At 39.6% G+C, this 18285-nt stretch overlaps 1 protein-coding gene across 1 annotated transcript; it reads right to left on the bottom strand.

Moving 5' to 3' along the window:
* Positions 1–11311: 11311 nt before the first annotated feature.
* cdc45 (CDC45 cell division cycle 45 homolog (S. cerevisiae)) lies at positions 11312–18250 on the bottom strand. Its single transcript, XM_063488824.1, has 18 exons — positions 18200–18250; positions 18028–18087; positions 17544–17636; positions 17155–17292; positions 15979–16125; positions 15824–15882; positions 15690–15738; positions 15533–15594; positions 15389–15439; positions 13752–13871; positions 13508–13639; positions 13318–13416; positions 13076–13237; positions 12837–12975; positions 12672–12755; positions 12442–12560; positions 11977–12053; positions 11312–11592 (listed from the first exon to the last, which is right to left on the bottom strand). Exons 1-18 carry the CDS (start codon positions 18248–18250, stop codon positions 11528–11530), a joined length of 1707 nt encoding a protein of 568 aa, XP_063344894.1. The 3' UTR covers positions 11312–11527.
* Between the last annotated feature and the right edge of the window lie 35 nt (positions 18251–18285).

Genomic DNA, 18285 nt, shown 5'->3' with positions numbered 1-18285 from the left:
GGAAAAGGACAAATCCCTTTATCTCTTTACCCCTTGAAAGATAACTAGAAGGAACCCTTGAAATGTTTTTTTCTGAACCTAGTGTTTCAGGCCTGGTTATTGAACAAAAAGACTGGATGTGAATCAGAAGTTAGTGTGGGTGGTTTCTCCCTATGTAGCTACCTGGAAACTACTAATGGTGGTCAAGTCACGTCTTTATTGGTAAATACTGAGGCGTCAAAGCTCGTCATTAAGGTAAATTATCAAATGTTGCTTTTATGAGGAGAATAGTTAAAAATAAATTCACCCATTTTTATACTGTAGGGGCTAAGTCCAGCATTTAAAATGAGCATATTGTATTCATTTCCTGCTTCTCTTTTAGACGAGCTTAACATGATTCAGAACTCAAAATAATCCTTTTTTTCTTGCACTGGTGCAGCCCCTGATCTCATCCTCTGCCCAAGACAAACTATTTTAGCTCCTTAATCTTTAAGGCCAGTCTCCCTTTGAGCCGACTTTCTTTTGATTGGCTGCATGTCACAAACAGAAGGTCCTATCAAGAGAACTATGTGCTCAGAGCCACAGCATCATATACCTCAAACAGTTTGCAGAAAAATAACCTGTATGCACGTATATACAGACACATGAAAAAGAAAGTTATCACAGGACTCTATGGAGTCAAACCTACTTTGGTTCATTGAGTTTTGGAGGTATTTGTTTTTGCGCAGCTCACTTAAGATGAGCCACAATTTTTCAGTCAGGTTGAAGCCTGGACTTAATTGTATCACCTCGATTCTTTTTATTTTCAGCCATTCTGTTGTAGATTTGGTGCTGTGCTTGGGATCATTCTTCTGTTGCGTGACAGTCTGGGCCAAGCATTAGCTGACAGCTAATGCTGTCTGTTTGCTGATAGAGCTGATGAGAGGTGAAAAGTCTTCAAGGAAACTTAAAGAAGTCCAGACGCTTTTCTTTCCAAGCTCCTTAGACTACAATGATGTGGATGACTGAGAACCTTCACAGACATCAGACAGACATCATCACATATGACTTCATGATACTCAAATCATCACCCCTTCACCACCATGTTTGACCGCTGGTACGAGGTGTTTGTGCTGTTATGGTTTTCTCCAAATCCGGCACTGTGCATTATGGTCAGACATCTCTACTTGGGTCTCAGCTGTCCAAAGGACATTGTCTTGTGGTTTGTTCAGATGTTATTTTGCAAACCCTAGCTGTGCTCTCATGCAAGAGACTTTCTCCTGGCAACCCTTTTAAACCATAGCCTGTTCAGAGTTCTTGTAATTGCACCGTCATGAACATTTATTGTGGTAACTGAGGCTGGCAGGATATGAGCTGAAGCTCTTGGTTTTTTTGCAGTATCTTTGAGCACTCTGTTTAAGTACTTGTATTGATACAAGTACAATGTTATTTGAAATCCCCAAACTTCTAAAACTTTTAAAATGTATCAAATATCTCAAATATTTGTAAGGAAATGTGTATTTAAAGCCATATAGAAAATTATTTGCCTGAACCGATTTTGCAACTTAAATAAAACACTCAAGATTTTTGTATTTTGCTCAATGTACATTTGATAAAGCTCAGATAAGGTTGTGAAAAACAGATTTAACATGTGTTATTTAACAGGTTGTTAAAATGTTTATCTACGACATAATTCAGGGATAATTCGTCCTCCAAATTCTATTGATGCATTTACTTTATTGGTAATATTTAAATCCTTATGTATACATCATGTAAAAACTATGTTGACAGCTCTCCCATTTTAAACAGGAATACTGTGGCATGTTTGAGAAATCAGAAGATGCATTATGTAGGTCCATAAATATCAAATTCTACTGGACAAGAACTTTCAGTAACTATTACCTGCTGGTAAATGTATGATAAAGTGAATTATTCTTTCAAATCTGTATTTGCTTGATGTGTTAACAAGCAACAGGTTGATCATATCAATTAAAAATATGTCACAGATTATTCCTACTTACCCCCGAAAAAGCATCTAAACCTTTAAAACTTTAACCCTTCAAATCTCAATATTTACAAAAAGGCATGCCAAATATTTAATCTCACTTTCCCAAAAATGACACAATATTTAGATTTTCATGTATAATTTAAGACAAGCCAACAACATTTCTACAGCGAGTGTTTTCTTAAAAGTGCGATAAACAGAGAGCACAGGGATGGTTTTATCTCAAAAATATGAGCGGGGAGAAATTCAAACAGGGAGTCTCTACTCCTTCCATGCCAGTCTGAGTGAGATCATGTTTCGGTATATCTTCAAATGGACATTTTAAATACCTGGACACATAAAAACTTCATCGCACACATATACGAGTGGGTAAGATGGATGAGTTAAAGTAGTGAATGGCAGCCCTCTGCTGAGATGAAGAGGAGTGCTGGCAGCATGAGGAATGTCTGGGTGTGATCAGGAGACATTTCTGATTTGGCATGGTTAGCAAAACGTATGTTATGTCACCACCAGCACTGTTTATTACTCCTGTTGCTATAAAGGGCTGCGATACAGGCAGTACTTTAACTTTGGCTTCTATTTGGACTCCCGTTCAAACATAGGATATGGCAATCAGTGGTTTAGTAAACAAACACTATCTAAACCACGTACACAAACAGGATCAGGATTTAGATGCACAAAGTGTATTGTTTCTGCACTAATTACATCTTGCAGGAAAACTTGGGACTCTTGAAAAGAAAAAACCTGAATTTGATATGTGGAAAAATTAAAGGTAGAACAAGGAAACTCATGTTAGTGTGTGTTTTGTTTTTGTCTTTCTCTTCCTGAGCTTTCTGTCTGTGTTCAGGGGACCATAGGTTATTTTGAAGAAAGAAAGTTGTTCTGCTTGTTATCCATTAAAGGGTGTCCTGCATGACTGAGCCACCCACCACAGGAAATGGCAAAAAAAGACACTCTCATCACACCCGACTGTGTTTGAGCCTGCCCTCCTTCAACTTTCCTTCAGTTTTTCTGCTTGACATCCCAGTGTGCAAACACACAAATGTAACAGGAATGTCATGCCGATTAGGGTTTTCTACACAATGCTAAAAAAAAACATCCTGTGGAAAGCATATTTATACATAAACAGACCTTGTATTAGTGTAGTTATCATGGTTATAGGCTAGATTGGTTACATTATTGTCCACATTATTATTATTGTCCAAGTCTTGAGACATCACTCATTTCTTTATATTTTGCTTGGAAAATGGGTAAAGGTGCATACATAGAAATACAGTATATAAAGCAGAGTTTCCATTCTAACGAGCTTAAAAGTCAATATTAAAAGTATGACCAGCAAGTTCTTTAACACAGCCGGCCCTCTCTTAGGTAAGCTATCTGCAGGCTTCTTGAGGGACATTCAAGGCTCTTCTTCTTTGGCAGCCTTTTCATTCTCTGTCAAGTTGATCCCACACGGCTTTAATAATGTTGAGGTCGAGGCTCCGAGGAGGCCAGTCCACAACTGATAGTGCTCCAGTGTGTGTGTGTTTTATCCAGGTGTGCTTTAGTTGCATTGGCAGAGTGTTCGGGAACATTGCCATGCTGAAAAATTAGGCGGTTTCCAATCAGACCCTTTTCAAATAATACTGTGTGGTGGACAAAAAGCAACCTTTTTTTCTGCAGTCATAATTCCATCAATTTTGACAAGATCCCAAACACCACTGGCCTCAAAACATGATAGACACTTCATCGTGTTTTACAGATGGCTGGAGAAACTCATGTTTTGCCTCTCTCTTAAGCTCTTCTGTTCATACTGACAGAAATTTGATCCAAAAATTTGAAAAATGTCATCACTCCGTAAGGCCTGTTTTCATTGAGCTTCAGTCCAGTTCTTGTGTAATTTGGCATTCCTCAACCTTTTCTCCAGCTCCATCTTCCTTAGTTATTCAGATCATTTCTGATGAGGATTCAATAAACAGTAGACTGATCAACTGAAGGCCCAGAAGCACCTCTCAGGCCCTGCGTCATATCTTTGCTGCTAATCTCTTTTGCTTGAAAGCATTTTAAAACAAAAGAGAACAGACCAATTCAGGAAATAACACCGCCAACTGTGAGAGGGTTTGAAGAGGTTAAAGGTCGTAGGGGTTAGGGATCATTAAGGGCAGCTGTGGGCTGACAGGGTGAGATGAAAGCAGCAGAAGCAGTGCAGGAAATAAAGGTTTTAAGGTGATGATATTTGCACTGTTGTGGAAAATTTTTGAGTTTGTGTAAAAAGTTCGTATAGGACTGTGGATCACGATCTGCTCACAGCATGACGGAGAGACTAAGTCTCTGGCTGTCCAGAGGATTGTCAAAGACAGAGAAGGAACAGGAGTAAAAACAGCTGGTACTCCTTTTTCATGGATTTTGATGAATGTGCAAATTTCTGAGAGTTTATTTCAAGAAAGGACACGAGAAGGTGAAACAAAAGGAACTACTTATGGTATCAACCAGCATGTAAGTAATTAAAGAAACAACATTTTGTTGTTCTATAGGTTGCCATTGTTAGAAAGACAAACTACTCAGGTGTGCCGTGGCACTAAATAAAAAGTCTGATTAACCAAAGTAATTAGAATTTGCTAGGATCAGGAATGCCTATACATCAAGCGGACCAATAAATGAATGGGGAAGGCCAACACAACCAGAGCCAGTGGTATTTGTGTACATGTCAGCAGATAAGAAAGAAGTATGAGTACAGAAATGTCAAACACACTAAAAATTGTGCAGTTAGCAATGTTTATGTGTGTTACTGATATGTATATGTAACTGATTATGTGAATTAAAGTTTATTAAAGGATTAGCGAGCCCTTGTTATGGCAAAACTGAAACACTACGCTTAAACATAAAAGTTGTATGGAGTTTTTAAATGTAGATCATAACAGTGTATCATAAAAGTCAGAAAATACTGTATCAGCCCCCCACCCCACCCCTCTCCCATCGCCCACATCATTACTCCACCAACATCCCACAAACCCCACTAAGCAGCTCAGTCCTGTTGAGGCAACAGTACTGTTTGTGTGAAGCCTTGAAAAATCTCTTCTGCACATTTACACATTGACTGTATGGTCCTGCCTTTGGGGAGCTGTTTTCCTCAGTGTGTGTGTGTGTCTGGTCTGTAACGTGCCACATTCCTCGTATGCAGAGCAGCGTAAAGGGCAGTGGCCCCACTTCACCAGAGGTGCAAGAGGGGGGTGGTGGAGAGCAAAGTGATTGATGGCTGAGGGGGAGAAGGCCAAACAGGTGGATGTGCCGCGAGAACATCCAGTGAGCAGATCTCGTTAGAATGCAACCCTAGAAATGCAGTATAATTACAGTGTAACACAGAGAAACCTTCTTTCCTCTAAAACACCTCAAAGTTAATAATTACGGGATATACTTATATGTACTTATAATGTGCCCATTTTCCTCAAAAACAACATTACTTTTCAAAATGTAAATTCTGTTCTTGTAATTCAGATTCTGTTTTTGTGGTTGAATTTCAATGCAGACACGCATCAGGACTGCCTGTAATATGGACATCAAAATAATATAGAATTATAATGTGAGATGGGGAGTTTATGCTTCCTAATATTATTGTAAACAAAAAATGGTAAAAATACTACAAATTTACAGGCTACTTAAAGATACATCAAATATAATTAGTTTATTTTAAAAATAAACATACAATGGTTCCCCTCTTCTTCTCATCTTCTACTGTATGTAAAGATATTTATTTTGTGGTACAAAAGAATTATTCAATTCAATTCAATTTTTCAATTCAATTCAATTCAATTCAATTTTATTTATATAGCGCCAAATCACAACAAAAGTCGCCTCAAGGCGCTTTATATTGTACAGTAGATAGCACAATAATAAATACAGAGAAAAACCCAACAATCATATGACCCCCTATGAGCAAGCACTTTGGCGACAGTGGGAAGGAAAAACTCCCTTTTAACAGGAAGAAACCTCCGGCAGAACCAGGCTCAGGGAGGGGCGGCCAGCCGCTGCGACCGGTTGGGGTGAGAGAAGGAAAACAGGATAAAGACATGCTGTGGAAGAGAGACAGAGATTAATAACAGATATGATTCAATGCAGAGACGTCTATTAACACATAGTGAGTGAGAAAGGTGACTGGAAAGGAAAAACTCGATGCATCATGGGAATCCCCGGCAGCCTACGTCTATTGCAGCATAACTAAGGGAGGATTCAGGGTCACCTGGTCCAGCCCTAACTATATGCTTTAGCAAAAAGGAAAGTTTTAAGCCTAATCTTGAAAGTAGAGATAGTGTCTGTCTCCCGAATCCAAACTGGAAGCTGGTTCCACAGAAGAGGGGCCTGAAAACTGAAGGCTCTCCCTCCCATTCTACTTTTAAATACTCTAGGAACAACAAGTAGGCCTGCAGAGCGAGAGCGAAGTACTCTAATAGGGTGATATGGTACTACAAGGTCATTAAGATAAGATGGGGCCTGATTATTTAAGACCTTGTATGTGAGGAGCAGGATTTTGAATTCAATTCTGGATTTAACAGGAAGCCAATGAAGGGAAGCCAAAACAGGAGAAATATGCTCTCTCTTCCTAGTCCCTGTCAGTACTCTTGCTGCAGCATTTTTGATCAGCTGAAGGCTTTTCAGTGAGTTTTTAGGACATCCTGATAATAAGGAATTACAGTAGTCCAGCCTGGAAGCAATAAATGCATGAACTAGTTTTTCAGCGTCACTCTGAGACAGGATATTTCTAATTTTCGAGATGTTGCGCAAATGGAAGAAAGCAGTCTTACATATTTGTTTAATATGTGCGTTGAAGGACATGTCCTGGTCAAAAATGACTCCAAGGTTCCTCACAGCATTACTGGAGGCCAAGGTAATGCCATCCAGAGTAAGAATCTGGTTAGACACCATATTTCTAAGATTTTCAGGGCCGAGTAAAATAACCTCAGTTTTATCTCAATTAAGAAGCAGAAAGTTAGCGGCCATCCAGGTCTTTATGTCTTTAAGACATTCCTGCAGTTTAACTAATTGGTGTGTGTTACCAGGCTTCATGGATAGATAGAGCTGCGTGTCATCTGCATAGCAGTGAAAATTTATGCTATGTCTTCTAATGATGCTGCCTAGGGGAAGCATGTATAATGTAAATAGAATTGGTCCTAGCACTGAACCCTGTGGAACTCCATAATTGACCTTAGTGTGTGAAGAGGACTCTCCATTTACTTGAACAAATTGGAGTCTATTAGATAGTTATGATACAAACCACTGCAGCACAGTACCTGTAATACCTACAGCATCTTCTAATCGCTCTAATAGGATATTATGATCAACAGTATCAAAGAGTACCTATAAAATATTATAGGTACTCTTACATGGAAACATTTTTGGAAATTTTTGTTCTACTAAAACGTACAGGTCTTCTTTAAACACGTTAATTACCCAGCAAAGAAATACAAAATAAATAAAGAAATAAACTCAAAGACAGCGGTGGAAGCAGAAAGGCTGTTGAAGCAATTTATGATAATTACATCTATTAAAATAAACTACTCTGCTTCCTCAGTTACAGTTTGTAACATTATTTCTTCTGGATAACATCACTCTGCTGTGACTGTAAACAGTGTCATTATGGATGTAAGTAATTCTCAACCAGCCTAGGGAAAACAGCATGACTCGCAGATACTGAGTTAAACCAAGGTGATGTGCACGCCCTCCTGACAATACCACTGTTTGCCTTAACATCCTCCACTGCAGCATGTTTCCGTCCCGCTGCCACTCACTCCGGATTTTCCTGCAAAACCACCCAAACTCCCTTCACCCTGAAGTTCATGATCTTATCCTGATCGAGGAGCGATAGGGATCTAAATCACCCCGCTGGGAGCAGCTCAGGCCTTTCCCTTCCAGTGAGTCTCAAGGGCGGCAGCAAGTCACCACCAGGAGGCCTGGCCTACATTCCCAAGTGTGGGCCAAGGCTGTGCTCTCACCTTTGCCCCACATGAGCGGGCTGAGCTCAGGAGAAGATGTGAAGTTTAGTGGACCTCAATGCTTTAACTGGAAATCATAGAAATACAGTAAGAAGAGTTTTGGTGGAACCACAAGTTGTGCGTCAGCAAAACAAAAGACTGGATTAGGATGAAAAGACTGTTATCAGTTTGGATCCCTTTCTCTGCCCCTTTCACTGACCACTGCCAACAGCAAACACTTTGCCAAGTCTTTGTTTCATGATACAAGACTTATGACTTCCTTATAACGCCTGGATTTTTCAGGACTGATCCCAGCAGTTTTGCAGCCCCCTGCCTCCTGCCTGCAGCTGAATGGATAACCTTCCACCAGAGGGTTTTAAAAATGCGGTAATTCCTTCTAATATGAGTGAAGTTTAAATAGCCTAGGAGTGGAAAAGGGTTCCTTAGGTAAAGCCTCAAGTCATGCACCCCAACAAACTCACTAACACTTAATAACAAGCTAATGGTGATTTATGCTGACTGTGTGGTGGCAGATCGTGAAAAACTGACCTTATCTACTGCTGATGTTTTCAGGACTTCAGCCTGAAGCTTTTCATAATCATTCATATCCAAACTTTAGCTTTTCTGCTAAAGTTTGGATAGCCAGCATACTTGGGTTGTAACCACAAGTACTGCGAGACAAGCTTGTTGATTCTAGTAATCTGTGAGGTTTGCTACATTCAAAGGATTTATTGGGCTTTTGCATAGCAAGTAATCTAAAATCCACTATATCCACCTTGTAATAAAAATGTTGCTGGGCATGCAGGTTCTTTTTAATTTGCTCCATCTCCCTCAGAAACCATTTGTATGAAAAGATTTAAAAGTGATTAAACTAATTTTTTTTTTTTTTTTTTTTTTTTAGAAAGAGGGGCAATACATATTAATGAACATTTTAATAAATGTAAATATGCCAGATTATAGCCTTGGGCTAATTTCCATCTGCAGACCCTCTGGCAGGTTGGTGTTAAACACAAGTTAGTAAAAACATACAGAGACACTATTTACAGGTCATGTGACAAGGACAAAAACAGTCATCACAGAACAAACAAATGACAAGAAGAATGGACACAGAGGACAGTATAGATAACAATAACGGAAACACATCAGTTATATTGCACAAACCCCAGTATTGCACATGCCCTGACTGTCGTGATATTGCGCTCACCCATTACACTAACAGTTGTTTCCCTTTTTGTAATACACTAACTCTTTTTCCCGTCCAATATAAAGCATGATTATTAAACATGATCACATGTTTGTGTGTCCCTCAGCCGCCCTTTTAAGTGACTCTTAAAGATGGGTAGACTTGTACTTTCCCTCACTGACAGTGGAAGACTATTCCAGAAGCTCACTCCCTGATATGACAGAGCATTCTGTGAAAAGGTGGTCCGCCTGAGTGTCAATTCACAATCACCTCTAACATATTTTAAATACAAAAAGCAGAAATTTCAAATATAAAAACATAAATGTATTCATTAACATTTACTTTTAGAGTTTTTTGTTAAATATAATATTGTCCCTGAAACAATAACTACTGCAGAAAAGGTTCAACTGTGCCGACTCAAGCAACACATGATACGTGACTGCATCAGATGTTAGACATTAAAAAGTGAGTTGCATACATTCAAAGTCTGCAGCGTTTTTTCAGTTCATTGTGGTTTGTGGCCCTTTGTTTATGCGCAGCTCTCACAGTCTGGACTTTAGCCGAACTATTGCAACCTTCTTTCTTTGATTTTCAGACATTCTGTTGTACAGTTGCTGCTGTGCTTGGGCTCATTGTCCTGTTTCATGACTCAGTTTGTGCCAAGCTTTAGCTGTTACACAGATGACCTCACATTTGACTTCAGAGTATGCAGGTATACAGAGAAGTTCATGGTTGACTCAGTGCCTGCCAGGTGCCCAGGTCCTGCGGATGCACAACCCCAAATCATCACCCCTCCACCACTGTGCTTGACAGTTGGTACGAGTTGATTGTGCTAATATGATGTTTGGTTGTCTCCCAACATGGCCCTGTGCATGTTTGCAGTACAGCCAAACATCTTCACTTTGCTCTTACCTGCCCAAAGGACATTGTTCCACAAGTCTTTGCAAACCTAAGTCTTCCTGCCATCATTCTTTCCAGAAAGGAGGCTTTCTCCTGCGCATCTTTTCAAACATCTTTTCAGTCTTTTTCTAATTGTACTGTCTTGACAATTTTCCTCTTGTTAAAGCTTCTCACTTGGCCGTATAACCCATCTCAGACTATTGGGCTTCTCATTCTTGATGTCGTACCTGAATGCTACAGACCATCAAACTAATACAGCTCTGCTTATAAAGGTGTGCACAGTTAGTTATTAAAGTGCATTTGATTAGGGGCACCTGGCTGCTCCTATGGAAGTATTAACAGTAATACAGTAATATGTAAAACTTCAACACTGAAAGGTGTTAAAGTTTCACATATGATTTGAAAGTCTTTAAATTTGTAGTTTGAGTTAAATAACCACAAAATACTGCAATAGTAGTGTTTTTATTAGTTGGTACATCCTTTTTTTTTTTTTTTTTTAACAATAATTGCCGTATTAAAGTTTTCATTATTTCCAGAGTTTCTTACTGTTAAATATTTGCCTGCACTTTATTCTGACACATAAACATTTTACATTTTTTTAAAAACTCTTTTGTTTCCTCTCCATTTATGCAGTGTACAAACTCGCCCAACTGTTGTAATATAACAAAGTTATCTCCATTTATTAATATTAAAAATAAATAATGCAATGTACTGTCTGTTGACAGTCAAGTCAAAGTAAATGCTTCTTTCACTGAGAAGTGGGCATAAATAACCCGAGTCCTTGTATGTGTACTTGAACGTTAAAGCTGATTCTAAATACCAATATACCCGTCAGTCTCTATATATACTACAACTACAATATGGCAACTAAGGACACCTTCATGGGTTCTCACTAAAATTATGCCTTGAGTTATTTAAAAATATGAGACTAAAAACTATTTTGGTATTCAAAATTGCCATTCTGCAAAATTAACGCAAAAACTTACCTCACGTAATTTTTTTGTTTATCTTCTCAGGAAAAAGAAAGCAAAGCCAGCTGGGCTTTGAAATAGACAGCTGACTTTTCTCAGGCCGCAGCGAAGCCAAGACATGCTAAAAGTTCAACAAATGACACGTGAGGAATGCGGGATTTTCTGGTCATACATTAGATAAGGTAAAAAAAAATTAAATACTGCAAGAGTATGAAAAAAAAAGTTAATAATGCCTGATCATATAAAAATTTTAAAAAAAGCGCCATAAAAATCAATGCGTCTCCATTATATAAAACGATTTATTAAACATGTTTAAAATGTGAATGACTTAAAACTTCTCACATTCGGGAATAAAAGACAAATTTAAAACAACACATTTACAAAAACACTGTACAATATACACATAAAAACCACTTAAAACCTTAAAAAACAAAACCAAGGATAAAGTTCTGGTGCTGGTGACATTTTACACGCCTGACAGATGTGACCAGCAGCTGATCTGTTCAAACCGAGACGGTGGGCTCAATCTGAAAACTCAGAGTCCCCCTGGGAGAGCTTCAGTTTCTCATGAAAGGAGAGTGATGAGCGCATCCAGAAACTTGCTCCTGTCCTCAGTCTTCAGTTCAATTACTGCAGAAAGAAAAACACAGATAAGAAAGAAAAACATGCCAACAGGACAAATCATCCAGCAGCATTCTGACATCCTGGGAGGAGTTTTTCTGCTTGCGATGTTTAAAATGATGATGAACTGGATAAATATTTTAGATGGGAATGAGCAGAATATTCTAAAATATTCTTTCACACATGAGACATGACAGATTAAAGTAAAAACCCTGAGTAACAGCATCACAACTGACAGTTTGGGTGGGAATGGCAAGACAAACAGATTGCACATTAAACAAAGACTAGGCTGACACCTAGTGGCCACATTGCAGACATGCAAGAGCAAATTCACTGACTGTCTGCACAGCAGCAAAAAAAAAACAAAACAAACAACACTTTACTGTTTCTTACTTGAAGTGTCGAAGTGGTCGTGAAGAGTCCTGGAGCTTGTGCTCTCTGCAGCTTTCTCAAATGCACGACCAAAGAAACTAAAAGGGCAAAAACAAACACAGAGGAGGAAATGAGGCAATGTTGTTGTATACTGGTAGAAAAATGTGAAAAGGAAATAAATAAGAGCCACTAGTTGTTATTTGAGTCCCACTGTGTCATGCTCTGAACTGGAAAATATCACATCCACAGGCTCACCATTAACCTCAGAGACCACTTGAAGACTCTGATTTTGACTTTCAGAGCTCTGCATGGACAAAAATCAGCTCACATTGAACTTTTACATCCGTACGTCTCCAGCAGGCTCTGAGTTGTTGCGATTAGGTCCTGCCGAGATTTGTGGACTCTGATCTCTTTCAAAAAGCAGCTAATTAACTTAACCAGAGATGCAGGTTGAGGAGGAGAGAAATCCTAAACTGAGAAACTTACTTCTTCTTGTCGGACGTCTCAGACTCTGGTGGGATTCCCACAACAATGACAGTTCCCTTCTCCACATCCTTGGGGGCAGCCATAACGAGGGGGAGCAGTTTGCAGCGTTTATTTCTTGTCTAATTGGCCAAGACACCGTGAGTGAAAGATCAGAGAGACTTGAATAACTATGATTTCAGTGAACCTCCTTCTACATTGTGAATCAGTCCCGATAGCGTTCAGACACTCACCGAATGGACAAAAGCCTTCAGGAGGTACTTGCAGAGCAGCGTTAGTGCCATGGGCTTGGAGAACAGCTTCACGTCAGGTGTTCCCTACAAAGAGAGGATGTGAATAGGATATATGGCTAAATAAAATTGAAAGCATGCACGTCTCAGGCATCCAAACACTCGCACCTCCATGAGGTAGCAGTAGAGGAAGGGTCCCTGCGACAGGATGAGGTTGGTGCAGATGCAGCTGGCGACCGTTTGCTGGATGGCAATCAGCTTCTTCTTCGCTAGCTCAATACCCAAATGCAGACGATCGATGTTGCTCCTGCACAAAGAAAACAAAAGAAAAAATAAAAGACGACATTTTTAAAGGAAATGTGAGCAAATTAAGTCTTTGAAAAGTGAACTTAGTTTCCTTTGCACACCTAGAAAGGGCATCGAGAGCCTTGATGAAGTTGTCAGTCTCGCTGTCATCTTTCTCAGCACTCTCCAGCAAGGCAGCAGTAGCGTGCACCATGTCGCTGGCCAGGAAGCGGTTCTTAAAGCCGAAGTGAACGCCAAACGTCTGGATACGGATGTCCTTCATACTGATGAAGAGGAGAAATGAGAGTAGAACAGGGAAAAGCAGACTGGATGAGCAGTCAGTGTTTGCCATTCAAATTCATACCCGTATTTATTGGAGGATTCCTCAATGACGTCCCTCAGGTTTTCTTTGATCGACATATCCATGGAGTTAAATTTCTGACGCACTTGTTTCAGCGGCAGTCTGTAACACAAATTTGATTTAAAACAAATTCCGGCTCAACAAAAAGAGGAAGTTTGTTAACACACAAAGCATGGATTTGAAAGCACTTTACCCCATGTCTGCTAAAAACTCCTGGAGTTTCTTTTGGCCATTTAAGGTCCAGAGCTTGAAGCTGCAGGAAGTGTAACAGGAATTATAAATGCTCTCATACAGAGACCAGTGCTGGTAAAGGGTAAGACGAAGACTGAAGAGACAGTTAAGGCTCTGACTTTCAGTAATTTTCAGCACTTGTGTGGCAGAAATCAGGTGGAACATAAAGATCTGTAAAGGCAACAAGCCAGATGAGTTAAGGATACTCGTATTCAAAGGAGATCCTCATACAGTCGATGGAGAGCGAGTTCTCCTCATCCTCGTTTCGGTGGTTATGTCGGGAAACGTGTCGCTGCATAGTGGCGATGTCGGTTACATACTTCATACTAAAAAAGAAAATAAGAAGCGAGGCAGACAAAAAATAATTCAGCAGAAATATATAAAAAAAGATCAGCAGTGATTTTAAAGAACAGTTTACACAAAGTTTCCTTGTTTTTATATTTCAGACAGAACTCAAAGTGCAAGGGTTGAAGGTAAAGTGGAAACCTGTGGTCTGAACCATCAAAATTTAAACCTCTTTTTGGAAACTGTGGATGTTGGAGCCTCAGATGCAGGTCACCAGCAGAGTTCAGCATGAGGGGTGCAACTACTGCTCATGATATAGCCAAGTGACATATCTGTGATATCCATTATTCCTGAACAACACATCCTTCAGCTGAGGCAACATCTTCCCCATTTCAGTAAGTCAGTGCTCAAGCACATTCGGCACGAGCATGGCTCCATTGCTAAAGAGTCCATGTGCTGAACTTGTCTGCTTCCAGTCCAATAATATCTCCAGGAGGGCCAATTTGTTAAGCAACTGATTTCTTTTTTATATATCAAGTAAGACAAGGAAAGCAATTTTCATGAGAATCTGCTGATGTTTTTTTTATTATAGTAACTTTAATATATTTAACTCAAACTGAGTCACGGCACTCAAAGAGCACAGCATTGGGTCAAAATTTGGCACCTTATTTTGAGCCCTCATAACATCACAGGCGCAGAACTATGTGAAATTTTCAGACCTGAAATGCTTTGAAAAAAAATCTAATCATTTTTATGTCCACAAAAAAAAAAAAAAAAAAAAAAAAAAAAAAAAAAAGCACAGAAGGAATCTCGTACAGAGACAAAATATGGATAAAAAGGAGATCTTTCCCAGGGATGTCAAACTCATTTTACATCACAGGCCACAAACAGCTTACTTTGATTTTAAATGGACCTCACCAGTTAAAATTCCCCTTTGTGTCAGTGTAAAGAAATGTAACTGCACATTCAATCATTGCAATATCTCAGTGTAAGAAAATGTGCAATTTCAACAGTATGGCTCAGCTTTTTCTACACCCCTGATATAAAAGCCACCTGTCTCACATGGTGACACGATCCTTGTTTAGCCGGGGCACAGTTTTTGAAGTTTTGTAAGCTTGACAGACAAGTTGGTGCAGTTTTGTCATTGGGATTATGTTATATCCCACAACACCTAAACAGCTTAAAATTGGTTCTGGGCAAAAACGACATTTTGGCTTCAGATTTTTATAAGTGGAGTGGGTGGTGTAAAGGAGCTTAAAAGTCAGTTTTACCCAGAATAAAATGAGTTATGAGTGAGCTGGAAAAGAAAAGCCCCAAGATCTGTAATCTGCAAGCCAGTAAAAGTCTCAAAATTTCCATAGTACAAAATGAAAACTTTGCATGCTTTCATTAAAATAAAAGAAAAAAATACTCTCAGATTTTGAGTGATTTAAGATTTTAAATGGTTTGACAGCAACTGCTTTCAGCTGTTATTTACATTTTTCAGTGTCCTGAGCTTTTGGGAAATTGGTTTATAATTGTTTTGATAATAGTTTTGAAAAACTGAGGGAATCCTTACTTTGTGATTTTATCATGAACCCACTGGTCTGTCAGCCCGATGATGGCCCACCTGCAAAGAAGAAGCAGTGCACATCTAACAGACCGTATAACTGTATTTCAAGAATGTTTGCCATGAAAGATGACATCTTCTCAGAAAGCTCACCACAGCATGTCCTTGGTATCTTTAGTCAAAACCCACGCAAGCTCAAAAAACATCATCGCAGCCTGACAGGAAAACAAATGAAAATTCAGGAGTTCATTCAGAAATTCAGGTGACATTAATGTACCTATATTACTCATGTGAGGTTGTCAAAACTCACCGAGGTGCCGTGATATTCATACTGCTCATAGTCAAACAGGATTTCCCTCCTGTGAAATTAATGAAAGGTAAGCATGCATTCAGTTTTTGTGCTGTGCACAGAAAGAACCAAACAACTAAGTAAAAACACTTCACCTTCGAGCCTCCCACTCCCTCTTGGCTCGCTGCCTTTCAATTCTCCTTTCGACAGCCCCCTGCAAACACAGGACCACAGCCCCAATGTAACAGGCTTTACAGTTCACGCTACCAGTTCATCCCTGCGGGCAGCACCGACTCGGTTTAATACGTACCTCATCAAATCTTCTGCGTTTCCCAGATGGCTCTGAGCCTTCATCGCTCTCATTTCCAGAGTCTTCTCCTTCCTCATCTTCATCTCGAAAGATATCGTCATACGACGGCACACCGAGGTCGTCATCCTGTTTGATGAGCAGCTTAATCTGTTGAGTAGAAGACAGAGTTAATCTAACGCTCACTTCCACAAACAAGTGGGAGTATTGTTAATCTTACATGCAATGAATGGATCATTGTTTACAGTGAAATGCATAAAGATAATGAACTATTTGATGTTTTGTACCAGAATGCAAATACAGTACAGCACAATAACACAAGAGTACTTCCATCTGTAGTCCTGATGGGCAAAAAGGAGACTTTATCTACATATTTAAAGGCCCCTACGCTAACTTTGCCCGCTGGACATTATCAGTCACAGAAATTAAGAAAAACCTTATACCTAACTAGCTAGGCACTTCATCGGCATGCTGGAGAGAATGTGGAGCAAAAAACGGTCGATTCATGTATTTTGGACTTATTTTAACAACAAGTATTTCTAAAGTTTTGGACTTTGATGCTTGTAAAGGTTTTACATTTCTTTATCTTGCCTATTCCCCTGTGGACTAAGCAATGGTGACAAACACCTTCTGAAGAGCCTGGCTCTACAGGCAAACTAGTGGTTAATATTGTTAAACACACACATACCAGTGGACAGATTATACACAGCGCCAAATAGAATTGGAGGAAATGTGTGTGTTGTTATTTGGCTCTTGAGACAAACTGATATAGACTGATGAGGTGAGAAGATGTTTTTTGTTTTTTTTAATTCACATATACAGAACTGTTTTTTCCCCTTCTGCTTTAAAATAATACATCAACTTGCCCCTTATTTCGTCTTACACTCCAAACGTCTCCACTACCATGCTCACTATCATGGTCATCATGGTTCGAAACCTTTTTACGTCCCCTTTAGCTGTAGGGTCGAGCATTGCATCCGCATCCTCATCAAACTTCTGCTACTGAGCTAAGTCTTATAGGCCTGACACCATCTGATCCTTCTCTTCTCTTCTCAGACTTCATGCCTTGAGTGAATCCCTGTGCTACTCTTAGGCTCTGTGGGGTAGACCCTAGCCTGTGAACTTATGTGAACTTACTAGTGGGGATATAGCCTGAATTAGCAAACCATTGCACATCACCTGGGTATCATTGTAGACATTGACCACATCTACAGGCCGGTGAGTGTCACAGATGAAGAAGATGGAGTCATCATCTGGCTGCAGCATCTCAAGGAGGTCAACATTTGCTCCGCAGTTGATGAGAACAAAGTATCGAAACTGCAGCACAAAAATCAGTCAACACGATACATAAGGTTCAGTGTTTACTGTCATATATTCATGTGCAGGCTCAGAGTAGTGTACTACAAAGCTTTCCGCTTCAGGTTCTCAAGCAGAAACGCATAAAAAAGCAAAAGTTTCCATGGTGATCTCAAAAAGCTAAGAGAGAGACACCTTCATACTGGCTTGAAATAACATGTTAACGTCAATCTCGCTTTGCAGCACAGCCTTCTGGTCTTATTTAAGTATACCTGCTCTTTGTGTTCAAGGAAGGCAGTGCCAAGGTCCTGCCAGCCTGTAACTGGCACAAGTGTATACTGGATCTGGTCACAGTGAAACAAGGCCTAGTGAAGACACAAACAGTCAGTGTTTACATCAGCTTATAATTACTCTGAACACAGTAAAAGTCAAAAAAGCTCCATAAACTGCAACAGGCACTTACTGAAACCTACTGTCAGTACTTTTAAATATTCCCAGTTAATGCATGAACAGATGGTAACCTCCCCATTATGACAGTACGGTTGGGTGTCCGAAAGTCCATAATAACTGGAAGTATTTAATCAGCATGCTCTCTGTTTACCCTCTACAATGACCTTAGTTTAAGAGCGCAAATGTTCGTCATCATGCACAAAAGCCACTAGAACAAGAGAGGCAAAATAACAGTGGAAAAACAATCAAAGACTGTGCACGCAAAGGCTACAGGAGCTGCCGCTTGCTAACATTTTATTGTCTTACCTGCAGTATTTTACAGGCGCAGAGAGCGTCAATGTCTGGTGCCACCAGGAGCACGACTCTCTGTAAGTAGCACGAGAAGGTTTATAATGTAAGCGATTTCAGTTTGCGATCTCAGATGTTAAGTTTCCTAGCTGTTCCTAGCAATGTCGGCTAATGTTAGAGTTAGCCTTACCTGGTTGGCGACAACTTCATAAAAATCCTTTCTTATGTCCGCGATGAACATTTTCAGAGAAGTCAGTCGAATAAAACTATTAAAAT

This window comes from Pelmatolapia mariae, linkage group LG12 (assembly GCF_036321145.2).
Source record: "Pelmatolapia mariae isolate MD_Pm_ZW linkage group LG12, Pm_UMD_F_2, whole genome shotgun sequence".
NCBI classification, from domain to species: domain Eukaryota; kingdom Metazoa; phylum Chordata; class Actinopteri; order Cichliformes; family Cichlidae; genus Pelmatolapia; species Pelmatolapia mariae.
This window is presented reverse-complemented; position numbering and strand designations above follow the sequence as displayed.

What these genes read in the sequence shown, in the direction of transcription:
- cdc45 (XM_063488824.1), bottom strand. Translation starts at nt 18,250, where the DNA reads ATGTTCATCGCGGACATAAGAAAGGATTTTTATGAAGTTGTCGCCAAC. An exon ending in AACGCAGAAGATTTGATGAG is followed by an intron (nt 15,883 to 15,978) that starts GTACGTATTAAA and finishes CTGTGTTTGCAG; the next exon opens with GGGGCTGTCGAAAGGAGAAT. An exon ending in AGGGAGTGGGAGGCTCGAAG is followed by an intron (nt 15,739 to 15,823) that starts GTGAAGTGTTTT and finishes TTAATTTCACAG; the next exon opens with GAGGGAAATCCTGTTTGACT.